The 15,361-nt window shown below is 33.5% G+C and overlaps 1 protein-coding gene across 1 annotated transcript in view; it reads right to left on the bottom strand.

The window, feature by feature from the left end:
• LOC132124445 (potassium voltage-gated channel subfamily H member 2-like) overlaps positions 1–15,361 on the bottom strand; it is a 123,957-nt gene that overhangs the window by 99,922 nt on the left and 8,674 nt on the right. The window contains exon 2 of the mRNA XM_059535445.1: positions 14,774–15,004. Within this exon, the coding sequence (XP_059391428.1) occupies positions 14,774–15,004 (231 nt within the window). The remainder of the gene's footprint in view (positions 1–14,773; positions 15,005–15,361) is intronic.

Below are 15,361 nucleotides of genomic sequence, written 5' to 3'. Positions count from 1 at the left end.
TAAAGCGGATTTCCAAAATCAGGTCTGTTTTCAAAAAACGTTCCCCTTCTGCAATTGGTCAGGCGAAATAAAAAGCCCTGCCTCAAACTCACACCATTGATTGAGCCAATAGTTCAAAAGCACATGGAGGGAGTGTTTAAGAAACCTGTTCGATAACAGTCTTTATTTTTATAATTCCATTTGTTGACTCACTTTACCTCGAAATATGATGGGTGCCTAAACTGACTTATGGTTCTCATTACAATCATTACAATCAACGTTTTATGAAGGTAAATTCTAGACGTTTTAAAACCATTTTAAGACCAAGTAAAGAAAATGAAAGTAATAAACTGAATGAAACACAATATGGTCTCTAAACTGAAATGCCTTGCATTAGCAAGACTTCAACGTTTTTACAAAAACAAAACTTGTAAGGTCCTTCTGAAAACAGTGCAAAAAAGTTTTTAGTCCTGTTTTTTAGTAAAAATGTCTAAAGGTTCTTAAATCAAGATGCATTTAGTCGAGAAGCAAAATGATTTAAACTAAGAAGTCTTGTTTTATGAGAAATTGATAAAAAATCAATAAGTTTACAAATCTGCAAATCGGGTCTCAGAAAACTTCAGTTCAGTGACTGATTGTTCTTGTTTCAAGCATAAACTCATTTAATTATGTTCAAAATTGCATCATCTGTTCAATTTGCATCTCAAGTATAAATATCTTGATTTAAATATATTCTGTATTGGAAAACAAAACAAAATGCTGAGGATGATATTTATTTATCTGCAAATGGGCTTTTTTTATCGCCAGTAAACGTTTCTTGATTAAAGGAAGTTCAGATATTCATTTTGCAGTGCATGCGACATTTAATTAATGCAATGACTTTGTGAATTTAAGACTTTCTGGTCTGATTGAAGTCCTTTTTAGTTGTAAGACCCTGCAACTTAGATCAAGTTTTTATGATCCTGAACTAGCCTTGAAATATAAAACATGTATGACCTCCTCTAGACAGTGACATTTGACCTTTCCTGTGTGGAATTTGATCATTTTTAATGGAAGCAGCGCCTGAGTTGGTTACACTCTCACATCATGTATTGATCGAGAATAAGCGCATGTCACAGGGGACTAGTGTCCCGTGATGGGAGGTGAAACCGAGCCATTTCGATCAAACGTTCAGCACATTGTAATGAGCAGCACATACCAGAGAAGTGAAAGGCTGGATAAATAATTGAGGAGTGTCGGTGGACGCCGCTCCACACCTGTTTGATCGGTGGGTCTCTGTGGGACCGAGGGTCTACGGATGACTGCTGGGGTCACTAACATGAATAATTGAACATGAATAATTCCAGCCAGTGGTTCAGACGCATTTCGTAAAAGCCCAAAATGGCTTTGAGGTTTCAACAGTCAATACAGATGGAAGTACATTAATTTAACATGAATAGAAAGGCAAGATATAAACACATTTGATAAAAAATGAAATAATACCTTCTTGACAGCCGGAGCTTTCAGAAAAAATGAACAAAGAGCATTGGGATAAACATTTGCATTTGTTCTCCCCATAAGTAAGTCATAAGAAGTCAAACAGGTTTGGAATTACATGAGGTTGAGTAAAAGATAAATTTTCAGCCTTTTTCTTTCATATAAAAATATTTTTTTTCAGATGAAATAATAATAATACAATATATATATATATATATATATATATGCATTATTATTCATAATATTTGGAAATGTTTATTTAATCATATTAATTATTATTTTTTATTATTATTTATATTATTATTTGATTATTAGAAGTGATAGTATTCAAATGTATATTTATTTTCAATATAATAATAATAATAATAATAATAATAATTAATTATATTACAACAGTGCGTAATAATAATCACAATTGTTTCCCACTATTATCATTAGTATCATCATCATTACTATTATCGTTGCAATAACTGTCTGTATTATTTTTTACCACAATTACTACTACTAATAATAATTATAATAATAATAATATTCACAACAATAAAAACAATATTATTTTTTCCACTATTATTATTTTTATTGACTATAATAAAATTAAATGTTTGTTTAATATTCTTTTTTATTATTATTACTACTACTTCTATTAGTATTATTGTGTTTCCTGTTATAAATATTGTTATTAAAATAAGAAGAAGGAGGAAAAACATAATAATGTATCAGCATATTACAGCTGCTCTGAATAAGAGTCATATACAAATAACAATTTAGAGTCAATAACTAAAATATTGAAGCATTATTTTCCGCACCGATATGGTCATATATGGAGTAACGTGGACTCCTGGATCATGCATAACAAAACCAGGAGCATGCACCGAGGAGTCAAGTTTGATTTCATGTTGACTAAAAAGTAAACAGAGTTCATGCAAAACTGAGCAGACTTGGCTGGGTGGATATCATCAATACTGACGACTCAGTGCTCACAGAGGCCAGATACTGTCTGTTAAAGGACCACGAACAGCCTGTGAACACGCACCTCACATTTCAAAGCATGCGAGACGTGTTCTCATGGAGCTACACAATCTGTGACTCTCTGAATGACCGGATTGGGATGGAGCACAAAGAAGCACTGATCTTCACACTAATGCCATCAGGCAGCACTTTCATTTGTGCTAAACCACATCCTCTTAAAGCCCCAAACGTTTTCTCTTTCTATATTACTTCCTTAATTTACTCCTCTTGTTTTCTAGTTCAATCCATCCAGTCGTCTCTGGCTCTTTGAGCTCCATTAGTGGAGTTAGTGAGTTAACGAACCACCACAACCTTCACCTGCTGGAGGATAAAAGAGTCTTTTAACTTGAGCCAGAGAGCAAAGCTCTAGCAAACACATCATAGAAACAAACAAGTCATTCAAGTGACAGTAAAGACATTTATAATGTTACAAAAGATTTCTGTTTCAAATAAACGCTGTTCTTTTGGACTTTCTGTTCATCTGTGAATCCTGAAAAATATGAACAAATCTAGTTTCATACCCTCTCTTTGTTATTCTCCGCATCTGTGGCATACAAGCAGCCGCTCAGCACAGTTAATGCATCTCCTCAGTGCGAGTCGCAGAGGGAAACAGACCCGTGGTGATTAGATGGAAACCTCAGCGTCCAGTAAATACTGTTAATGGAAAGCTGTTAATGGAGGAAAGCAAAAAAAAACTAAGGTTCAGCCGAACATCCGCCCGTTTCCCAGCGAGACATCAGTGCATCAACCAGGCGGACTTAAAGTAATGCTTTGAAATTCATATTCTGCTTGTGCTATGGATATTGACACTCTTTAAAATCAAGCACATTTAAACAATGAGAACCAATAAATTATGAAGTAAGCAAATTTTCTAGTTGTGTCACTTATGCAATCTATTTCACGGAGATATATATATATATATATATATATATGTACATTTGTAAATGCTAGATTTATATTCACAGAATATTATTTATTTAGGTTTAATAATAAAATATATTGATATTTTTTCTAATAAAAGTATTAATTGCATTTATGTGCCAAATGCTATTTAAATCTATACTATAAAATTTGTATTTGTATTTATAGGATTTATTTCGAATTTAAATATATTTTTCATTTTTTTATAAAATATTTGATAATTTAATGTTTATTTTTTTAAGCATCTGCAACATGCATGAAATATATGTCGGGGTTTTCAGCCCAAATGTGTTTCTGTTTCATGTAAATTAATGTATTATATTTTAATGATAATCACAACAATAACTACAATAGCATTCACATCAACAGACAATTAGTTTTTATCATTTTTTATATATATAATAAAAGTGATTCCGACCATATTGTTTTTTGTGTTGTTTATAGGCCAGTGCTGTTATTAAAACTATTAAAAATCACTTTCAGTAACTGAAATGAACAAGAAATCAAATAAAAATATTTGATGACAAATTAAAACTTAAAAAATAAATGTTGCATTAGCAACAAAATAAATACGTTTGAAGTCGAAGCACTAAAATTACACGTACAATTTCCATAATTTTGTCTGAAACTAAAATGTAAGAAATTCAAATAATATTTAAAAAAAGCTAAATATATAGTAAGAGTTATTATTCTTGGTTTGAAGAAAACTTGGCAAGACACTAATAATAAGCACAAAAACAAAGTGCTCACATAAATACTAAAATAAAAATAAGTCCATTTTTAAGTAGACTACTTCAGACGAAACTATTTTTATTAATAATTTTTGGTATTTATTAATGAATTACTCTCGCATGTTCTCACTTGTTGCAGTGCATCCAAGGAGGAGGAAACATGCAGCGCTGCATTAAGATTTGGCAAAAGAAGGAGCACCTACAAAGTGGCCTTTACAATGCCGTCTAGATAGGCAGTGCACTAGGTTTTGCAACAGAACGACTCTCTCTGTCTCCTCACTTTCTCTCTCGCTGTCTTCCATCCATCTCTTGATAACTCTCTCATCCGCAGGGACACAGAGAGAGAGAAAGGAACAGGCCGAGAGCAGATATAATCTGCAGTGAAACCGGGCATCGGTGAGAACTCTAGCTTTCATTAGTCACTGTTGCTCTCTGAACCCGCGCCAGGACAGAGACGAGGAGAAAACACCTTCCAAAAAACACTTCACAGCCTCACAAAACAGGATTGCTTTTCTCAGACGAGTGCAGCTGTGAATAGACGAGAAGCCTGGCAGATACTCGAACATGGAAAGTGATAACCATCGGGTCATGTGAGACAGAAGCTGGCCTGAATCCCGAAACAGACACAACTGGAGCGATGTGAGGTCATCAGGGTCATCACAGGCTTGTGTTGAACACGATAAGGACAAGAGCAAGTAGCACGAAGTCCGTCAGTTTTAAGACACAGTGGGGTTCGAGATTATCAGTATCTGGCTTATTCTACATGAGTTTTTCACATCTGATGGACTCATGCTGCCAAATAAAGGGACGTTTCTTCTTAAAGGTTTAGAAAACAATTCTCTTTTGTCTTTCTCTTTTTCACTCGATGGCCACAAAAAGGAAGTTTTTAACACTACTTCAGCAAAATAAAGAGAAAACACAATGCATTAGGCATGACGGATGCTTTATCCATGCTTTTAATACAACTTAATAAAACTGCCCCAGGGAATGATGGGAAACGTAGTTTTGTTGCTTATAAAAAATGCAAGTCTGCAAGTATTTTCTGGGAAACATACTAAATGTGTCATCAGAATACTCAATAAGTAAATAATCAAAATAACAAGAAGTAAATAATGAAATGTACATATTTTCAAAAGACCCTAGTCAGAATATGCGTTCAGTGTATGAAAAGGAGCATCACTATGGTGGCGATTATTAAATATGAATATGAGATATGAATATATTTATTCATACATCCTGTATAAATTACTAAAACATTGAGACTTCAGAAAGGGTGAAGAAAAATGAACGTCAGTGAAGCACTTGAGCACGACTTGAAACTTGATTTGATATTTCGAATGCAACGAAAGACATTTTAAAGAGTGATTGAAGTGCTGTGTTCATCCAGATGAGCCTCGAATGAGAACGAAAACACTGAGACACGAAGACGTGACAATCTCCTGTAAACTGCATTGTGAACTAGCACTCAGCCTATAGTCACTGACGCATTTACATCCCGAATAACTTCACTTTGCTGAATTTGTCATGCATAAATGGACAGGGACGTATTTGTGAATAACTGTGAAAAATGACTGGCAGCCACTAATGTATTTTTGTCACAAAACAATAACGTCCGATGTTTTTCTTCACTCTCTCCTCTGTTCTCTTCATCTGTCTCTCTCATTGTGATGGTCACTTCTCTTAATGCACCATTAGCAGAGAAAACCAAGTGCACTTGCTGGTAATGTTCCTGCTCTCTATGCTTTTTGATGTTCTCTCTCTTTTTGTGTTTTTCCATCCGTTGATGTCGTGATGGTGTTGTGAGGGATCCATTAGGAGTGTGAACCCATGCCACTGTGCTGTGAGACCCTCGCTAGTGTGCAAGTGCAGTCACTCGATTACACACCTCTTGTGCTGTACAAGCCCTCTCCAGCTGGGCTCATTTAAACTTTACAAAAAAAAAAAAAGTATCTGTCTCTCGGATATCCACTTAGTGTCCAAAACTGTTGTAATTTCGTTTTTCATTGATTTCAGTTAATTATGCATGTTTTTTTTTTATTACTAAATACAAAAAAAAAGAAAAATGTAATGCTAAAAGTTTAAACAGGGAAACAAGAAGAAGAAAAAATTAAATAAATAAATGAATGGATTTCAAAGGGCCCAATAATGGGTTTGAGCGTTCTTTTTAAAATAAAATAAAATAAATTAAAAAAAACTTTCTCAAACTAGTGTTCAAACTTTGCTTTTCTTGTAAAAAATGTGACATTTGAATTTCGTATGGGAAAATACTGAGCTGTGTGGAAACTCAAATCAAGCTTAGACACATCCACTGATCTGATGTACACATCACATACAAAAGTGAAATGTGGTTGGTCACTTTACATGTCTGTCAAATGGCCACTTCCTGTCTGAGTAGGCGGGACTTGTCAAAAGTTTCACTATTGGTGAGTTTTCCAGAACACTTTTATGATTGATGGGACTGATTTGGGAGAGAGACACTGAGTTGCCTTGCATCAGCTGAGAGTGACAATGGCAGTCAGAAAAGGTTGTTGGTGGGATTGTGGGAGTACGATTGTGTTGCGTCTAAACATCACACCTGATACTTCACCGCAGCACTGGCCTCCAGACTGATTGAGCTCTCTGAGGTTATTTCCATATTCAAATGAGCTGCAGGAGAGGGATTTGCATACGGCAACAAATGCCTGCGTTTCATTCATTAAAGCAGAGCGATAAATTTGACGCTCTGAGCCAAATCAGAGCGAGAACAATATGGAAATTTGGCTTGGTTCGGTTCTGATGGCTAGGATTTTTTGCTAATTTAAAATTAGATTTTTAAAACAAATTAACAACATCAAAAAACTTCGAAAACACAGATTATCATATAGCGCTATAAACACATGTAATGTCTGTTTCATTCATACTGGAAGCCAGAGGGCGCTCTCGCGCAGAAACTCAACACATGCATCATAGAAATAATAGAACTGATGGCGCTCCAGGAAATCCCTTATATGGACAAAACATCCAGCTATCACTGTGACTGAATGAAAACAAGAAAGAAACATTTTGAATGATGAAACATGAAGACAATAAACTCTGGACTGTGACAATATATGATTTATCGGTGTTCTTCAAGCAATCTTGGATATTTTCATAATAAGTATATTTATAATCCATTGCTAATCGACTTTATTACAGTGTAGAATATATTTTATGCCTCATTCTGTGATAAAAAAACAACATAAGATCACAAAAAGAAGCATTTGGCTGATGTTGTGGAGTAAAAACATGTTATAATGTTCTCTTTTGTTGGACAACAGGTTTAGAAACACTTCTTATTCCAAGTCGTTACAAGGGAGTTTAGCTTAAGGCATTTTAATTTAAGATCCTGTCTTCAGAGCAAGTGTAATTGCTGCATTCGTGCTAGTGATGGATCCTTCTTGAAAGATCTGTTCATTTTAAATGAATCTTTAATATAAATAAATAAATAATATTTCAGAAATACATACAGTGAATATATTGAGATTGAGAAAAAAAATTGGTCATGTCATCATGCAAATAAATTCAAAAAGAAGGCCAAATGCAATTTTGAATGTAAACAACAAATCACGATTCAATTCAAAGACTCTTCTGACGGAGACTGAGCTCATGACACACCACACTAACTGGATCCAGACAAAGGTTTAACAAGATTTAGGACTCTAAGATTCAAGTTAGAGTGCAAGTAAAAATGTGGGTTAACTTGAAGAAATTATAATTATCGCAATAATTAGGCATATAAAAATACTACATAGAAATTTGCAGTAACAGAAATATATTACTATTATACAGTACTTTTCGAAGCCATAATAAAAAAAAATAAAAAATTTTTTAAGACACATTATCAAATTTTTTTCATGTTTTCATTTAAACAGTAAATCTCTGGTAGGTTTCTGAAAATGTCCACAAAGAATACTGAAAGTTTTAAAAAATTCTGAAAAGTTCCGAAAAAATATTCAAATTTACCAAAAATATTCTGTCCCTTTGCAACACTAATTATCTTTTAAAAGACTTAAATTAAATAAAACGTTATGCCTTAATTTGACTATCGCCATTTCTGAAAGTATTGAATCATAAAAAAAAGAATCCAGAAAAATAAAATACATTTCATAAGGCAAAGTTAATATATTTATACATTTAATAGAACAATAAATTGGTAAAGTTTTATGAATTAAATTGACTTGACATCCGATTATTACACTCCCCAAAATGTAAATGGAAAACAGAAGTTGAGAAAAAATATATAAATAAATAAAACAGAACTTAATCAAATGTATTCCATCAGACTCAGAAGATGTCATTAAGAAACTTTTATTTTGAAGTCTCGTCTCATTTCCCATGTTCTGAATTAAAACTTGTGGTTCTGGATCATATCAACACTCCCCTACAAATGAGAGAAAAAATGAATCTTGTAGAAGAAGCGTGAGATGAAAGTCAAATGGCTCATGCGTGGATTTCTGGGAATGGTAAATGTCAGGATGAAGCCGTGAGAAGCCGAGACTCATTGGCATGGATGACACGGGTCAGGTCTGTTGTCAAAGCGGACGCTCAGGACCACATGTCAGCACTTCCTTCAGCTTGTTCTTTCAATATTGCACAGAAAACACTTTTGTAAGCCCTTCAAGACTCACAATAGCCTGTGAATAAGCTTCACAAGAAGAGTCTGTTCACGTTTGGTTGGTGGTTTATCTCAGTCAGGTCGATGCTGACGGCAAAATATGATCAATAACTACAACTGTGTCAAACTCACTATACTGAACAGAGAAAGATGAGGTACTGGGCACAAAGACGGCTTATCAAATATGACTTGAGTATAATAATTATTAAATTAATGATCAAAAATGATCAAATATTATTTGAGTATAATAAATATTTAATAAATTATAAATAAATAATAATAAATATAAAATAAATATTTGTTACTGAATTATGTATAACATAATATCTAATAAATGTGTATAATATTATTAATAAAATTATATGTATAATAAACATATTCTTCTTCTTCTTCTTCTTCTTCTTATTATTATTATATAAATAACACAATTGTGTATATGAATATGAAACTTCCATAACCTGAAAAAAAAAAAAAATTACGCATTACATGTGAAAGTTTACCAGCAATAAATATAGTGTCTTTAAAGTTATTTTTTAAAGTTTTTTATAACAACAACAACAATAATAATAATAATAATAATAAAAGTAAAGAAAATAATAGATTATATTGATTATAACTATTATTAGAAAATCTTTAATATATATAACTTTAAAATAATTAATTAAAATATTTTTTTGATTAAAAAACTCTCTTAAAACTTTCTTTTATATATATATATATATTAAATAACATATTAAAACCTATATAAATATAGTATTTTCCGGACTATAAGTCGCACTTTTTTTCATAGTTTGTCTGGTCCTGCGACTTATAGTCAGGTGCGACTTATTTATCAAAATTAATTTGATATGAACCGAGAGAAATGAACCAAGAGAAAACATTACCGTCTCCAGCCGCGAGAGGGCGCTCTATGCTGCTCAGTTCTCCTGTAGTCTACACTGAAAACATAGAGCGCCCTCTCGCGGCCAGAGACGGTAATGTTTTCTCTTGGTTCTAAATAAATGCGACTTATAGTCCAGTGCGACTTATATATGTTTTTTTCCTCATCATGACGTATTTTTGGACTGATGTGACTTATACTCAGGTGCGACTTATAGTCCGAAAAATACGGTATATGTTAACATCTTTTTAACCATGCACTAATGAATCATTCACAACAGAGCCATAAACATCTATTAAACTGTAATCTATCACATTAACACACATATATGATCAATAATAACTGCAATTATGATCGATAAATGAAAACTACTGATGTACAGAGAGAGCCTGCAGCATGCTAATCAAATATTGCTTGGCTCTAAATGAAGGAGGTTCCTGCCAAGAATCATGCTGTGAACATGAGAAGATCCCTCACAGGTGCAGCCCGTGCAGATGATAATCCACAAAACACTACTCAAGCAAATGAAACCGCCTATTTTAGGAAACTGGTATCACAAAGCTGCTGTAGGGGAAATGAAGGTCAGGTTTCTGCTCAAAGGGTCACTACGAGTGTGTTTGGATGTGAGCAATGCCTCTCTAACTCGTTCAACACCAAGAGCAGCTGGTAATGTCTCATAATGTCTGTGATTTCTGCAATGCAGAAAATATGGATATGAACTAGTGGATGTGAATCTAACACAAAACACTGCTATTAAAATGTGAAGTTTGCATGTTGTGTGAATGAGCGGCATCTGTGTTTCTATGTTCTGTGAACATGTTTTTAGCATCTTGCATCATTATATGAGAACATGAACACGTGGACTTCATCTCCAGAGCAAAAACTATCCTCAAATACACAGAAACTCAAAGATCTTCATTATAAACTTGATGAAATCAGGACAGAAATATATTTTGATTGTGTGGTAGAATTTACTTCTCAAAGTAAAAATAATAAATAATACAATTTATTAAAACATTATTTTTTAAGGAATATCAAATAATTGTTCTGTTATGCTGCAATATTTGCCACTTTATTTAATTATATTGTGAAAGATTATTTAAATTGTTAAAAAGTTTAACATAAGTTGTTTAAAATAATTACGACTTTTTATGCCTACATTTGATTACCACCTTTTTTAATAATACATTTGTATTAAATAATAAAACATGTTTTATTTTTTATTAATTCTACTGAATAGACATGTTAATTCAATTACACTTTTAAAATGTAATCCAAAAAGGTTTAAACTGAAAATACAGTTTTTGGGAAAAATAAAATTTAATGTGGGACAAATGTAAATTTAGAGCTCTTTTTTTAACTATTAAACTGTTGTTAAATTGTCATGAAAGTTTAAAGTTCAATTCAGTACATAACTTAAATTTAACACGGAACAAAATTACAAAACAGAATTTTGAAAAAAATAAAATAAAATTTGGGAAAAACTACAACAGATTTCACAGGGCCATATAAATGTAATTTCTGTAAAAAAAAATTATGAATTTTGATAAATTGTTGTTACATTTTATTAAAAAATTGTAAATTTGTACATTTTTGTTTGTGTATATATATATATATATATATTACACTAACATTAATTTAACCATTAAAACAGCAACTTGCTTAGTGATGACTGAAACTTAATAGAGCCCGGAAATTAAATTAAAAAAATAAAATGAAAACAAACTTTGGGGAAAAATAAAACATTTCATAGGGCCCTACATCAGCAGTGTATGAAGCAGATTGAGAAGGCAGTGTGCCATGGGAAATATTAGGTTGTGCCCTTCTTAACCTGTCTCTTCTCACACGCTAGCTTCCCTCACTTTCACCATCTTTGTCTTGTTTTCATGTGTAATGCACCAGATTTGGGTGTAAAACTCAAGAGTGATTGATTAAGTGCCGGTCAGATCAGCGACGGACAATAGAGAGCAGGAAAGGGCAATCCATCAAGATGAAGGCTGATGCCAACACGCAGCACACCAGATAAATGGCTGCACAAAACCAGGAAAGGGAAGAAGAAGGCAAGGCAAGGCATTTTATTTCTAAAGCACATTTAAAACAGCAGCTGCTGACCAAAGTGCTGTACAATCTAAAAACGTAAGATGAAGAAAAAAAAGAACAGTAAAACAAGATAGACTATCAAGAGAACACCCTGTTTAATAAAATGACATTGATGCAAAAGCCAGAGAGAAAAGATATGTTTTCAGCGAAGATTTAAAACACTCAACATTAGATGAAAGCCTAATGTGTACCGGCAGATTGGAGCCGCAACAGAGAAAGCACAATCTCCTTTTAACTTCAAACCTGCCCGTGGGACAGTCAGCAACAAACTGTTAGAAGACCTTAAGAGCCTAGAATATTTCCGGTGGACAGTAAGATTAGAAATGTAGTTTGGAGCCTGGCCATTCAGCCCCTTATACACATACAAAACCTTAACTCTAACACGGTATTCAACTGGCAGCCAATGAAGAGGAGCCTGAACAGGCGAGATCTGTTCCCTCTTTCTAGCTCCAGTAAGAAGCCTGGCGGCAGCATTTTGTACCAATTAAAGCTGAGACAGAGAGGACTTAGCTACACCAAGATACAGGGAGTTACAGTAGTCCAGCCTGGAGGAAGTAAAAGCATGGATCACAGTCTCCAATCCCTTGATGATAAAAATTTTTCAATTTCTAAATGGATCTGAGATGATAAAAGCTGTTCTTTACCGCAGAGTTAATTTGTTTGTCAAATTTAAGATCATTATCAAAGATCACACCCATTTTATTTTTTTGCATGAGTATGAGAATGCACAGATAAAGGACCCAAATTGGCATTTATTTGTATAATAGATGCTGGAGGTCTGAAAACAAATTTTTTTGTTTTAGAAAAGTTGGCTGCCAACCAGCATCTTACCTCTGCTAGACAATTTAATGAAGAAAGTATATCACAATTTTCCCCATGATTCAAAGGGAGGTACACCTGTGCTTCATTGGCATAAAAATGGTAATTCATGTTATACTTTAAAAAAATCCTGCCTAAAGGGAGCAAATAAATTGAAAACAAAAGCGGGCCCAAAATCGAACCCTGAGGCACACCGCAAGTTAAAGGTACAGAAGAGGAGGAAAAACTCCCAACCTCCAACAAAAATGTTCTATCACAAAGATAGGATTTAAACCAATTCAATGCAGTACCATGAATTCCTACACATTCGCTTAACCTTTCAAGTAAAATGGCATAGTCAGTTGTGTCAAAAGCAGCACTGAGGTACACAGCTAACAAAAGGTTATTCAGCACCTTCAGCAAAGCTGACTCTGAACTGTGATGTTGCCTAAAACCTGACTGAAACTTGTCTAACTTATTATTCTCACTTAAAATTACAGTCAATTGATGGAAGACAGCCTTTAACATCACTTTCAATAAAAATGGTAATTTTGAAATGGCTGGCAACTATCTTAAACATAAGGATCTGAACAGACCTTTTTTTGAAGCAGATTCACTAATGCATATTTCAGAGATGGTGGAACAGTGCCTTTAGATAGGCTACTATTTATAATTGTTAAAACAAAAGGTTCAATGACACCCAGCACTTCCATAAGAAGACGAGGAGTAACTACATCTATGGAGCATGAGGAAACTTAATTTTATGGAAAACATCCATAAAAAAGAAGATATAGGCTCAAATTCAGTTAAGCAGACTGAGCATGGGTCAAAAATAGGTGTATTTATGTCAACTATGATAATACGAGATCGAATAAAATTAACTTTGTCAACAAAGAACTTCAAAAAGTTATCACTTGTGAGAAGAAGAAGAAGAAGAAAAAAGAAGGTTTCCTTCCTCCCTTCACTGATCCTCACGGAATCCCTGTTTCTGGAGCAGCGCGGTTTTTCCATCTGTATTATGCATAAGTGAATCAAAGTGTGTGTCGTCATTAAGGCCTGATTCTAGATTCTGTGTGTGTGTGTGTTTGGAAGGATGCATATGTATGTGTTTCAGATAGATGACAGGTTTCATCGTCGAGTCAGTAGCTAACAGAAGAGAGAAACAAAACGTGAGGCACGGCTGTATGTCAGAAAATCAGGAGAAACTATTGTTTTTACTGAAGGACATCCTATTCTTGAAATATCTAGAATACAAATAAATAAAAATACTACAAATAAATAATGTAAATACATAAATAATGTAAAAATAAACATAAAAAATATATATACTGTAAATACTGGTTAGTTAATTTAGTAGCATATGTTAATAAATAATGTAAATAAACAAATACCGTAAATTAATTGCCTAATAATGTTAAATAAAATAATTATTTCTGTTAATAAAAATATGAAGAATAGTTTTAAAAGCAATTCTTTCATCGTGATTAAAGAAGATAAACAGAGGGAAATTCTAATATTGTCATACAATGGCGCCCTTCGGGTCAAAAAGGTTGTGAAATATTAAATACAATACAAATACATTAATTCAATAAATCTATCATTCATTCATTCGTTCGCTCATTATATAATAATGGTTAGGTAACATAGTAAATCAACATTGCAGTTTCACTTAATGAAAGAAGTTTTAAAACAAATGGTTTAGCCATAATAAAATAAGATATAGGGAAGGAAATTCAAATATTGCTTTGAGTAAAAAGGTTAATGATCGTTGCATGAGAGTTATTATTAAGAGCTAAAGTGTATTAAATAACAAGGTATGCTAATGTCCTGAATCAGGGGGGTTTTGGACGAATGAATAAACAGTGGAAACTATGATGGCCGCTGTGATGCAGACTGTTAAACAAGTGCTAACGCATGATAGACATCACAAACCTCCCTTCATCTTTCTCTCCAGCCACCGATCTCTGGTACATCATTTTAATAAACCAAAGTTGTGGAGCTGAAACAGTTGGAGATAACTGCACAAACAAAACAAACTGCTTCAGACTCCCATTGAAGCCTTTTCAAAGCAAAACAGCCGTTTGTTCACTCAGTTGTGCTCAAAACATCAGCACAAGGCCACCTGCCTTCACATGCTTTGCATTAAACCCGTAACGCTCCTCTTCTGAGGCCGAAACACTCTACTAAAGAAGCAATTGCTGTAGAGAGGTTGTAATGAAACGGCGGCACGCTGTGGATTAATCCTACCGTCCTTCCTGTAGAGCACGATCTCCACCTTCCTCTCTTCTGACCCCAGCAGCGCTTGTGCCATCTGTGCGATGGCCAGCCTCTTGGTGTGTGGGCCGTACAGGAAGCTGCAGGTGCACGGCTTCTGCATGATCTCAGCTCTGGAGAAGCCACACATGTGACAGAAGCCATCGTTACAGAAGATGATGGCGCAGTTCTCCACCCGAGCATTGGCTATGATGAACTTTCTACCTATAAGAGACAGAAAACAACCTCTTTAGTATGTTAGGAATCGTGTGGCAGTTTATAAAATGTGCTTTCTTCAATTTGGTGTGTTAGTTGTGAAGTATGGTCTGATTTAGCAGATCATTCCAATAATTATATTTTTTCTATTTTAAATAAATAAATAAATAAATAACACTGAACATTTCATTTAATTTCACATAAAAAAAAAAAAAAAAAAAAAAAAAATATATATATATATATATATATATATATATATATTATTTATATAAATGATTTATAGAAAATTTAATTTATAAGAAAATTAGAAAAAGGGAAAAATAATAAATAAAGAAAAAGTACATAAAATACATTTTATTTGACAAA

This window comes from Carassius carassius, chromosome 42 (genome assembly GCF_963082965.1).
Source record: "Carassius carassius chromosome 42, fCarCar2.1, whole genome shotgun sequence".
NCBI classification, from domain to species: Eukaryota; Metazoa; Chordata; class Actinopteri; order Cypriniformes; family Cyprinidae; genus Carassius; species Carassius carassius.
This window is presented reverse-complemented; position numbering and strand designations above follow the sequence as displayed.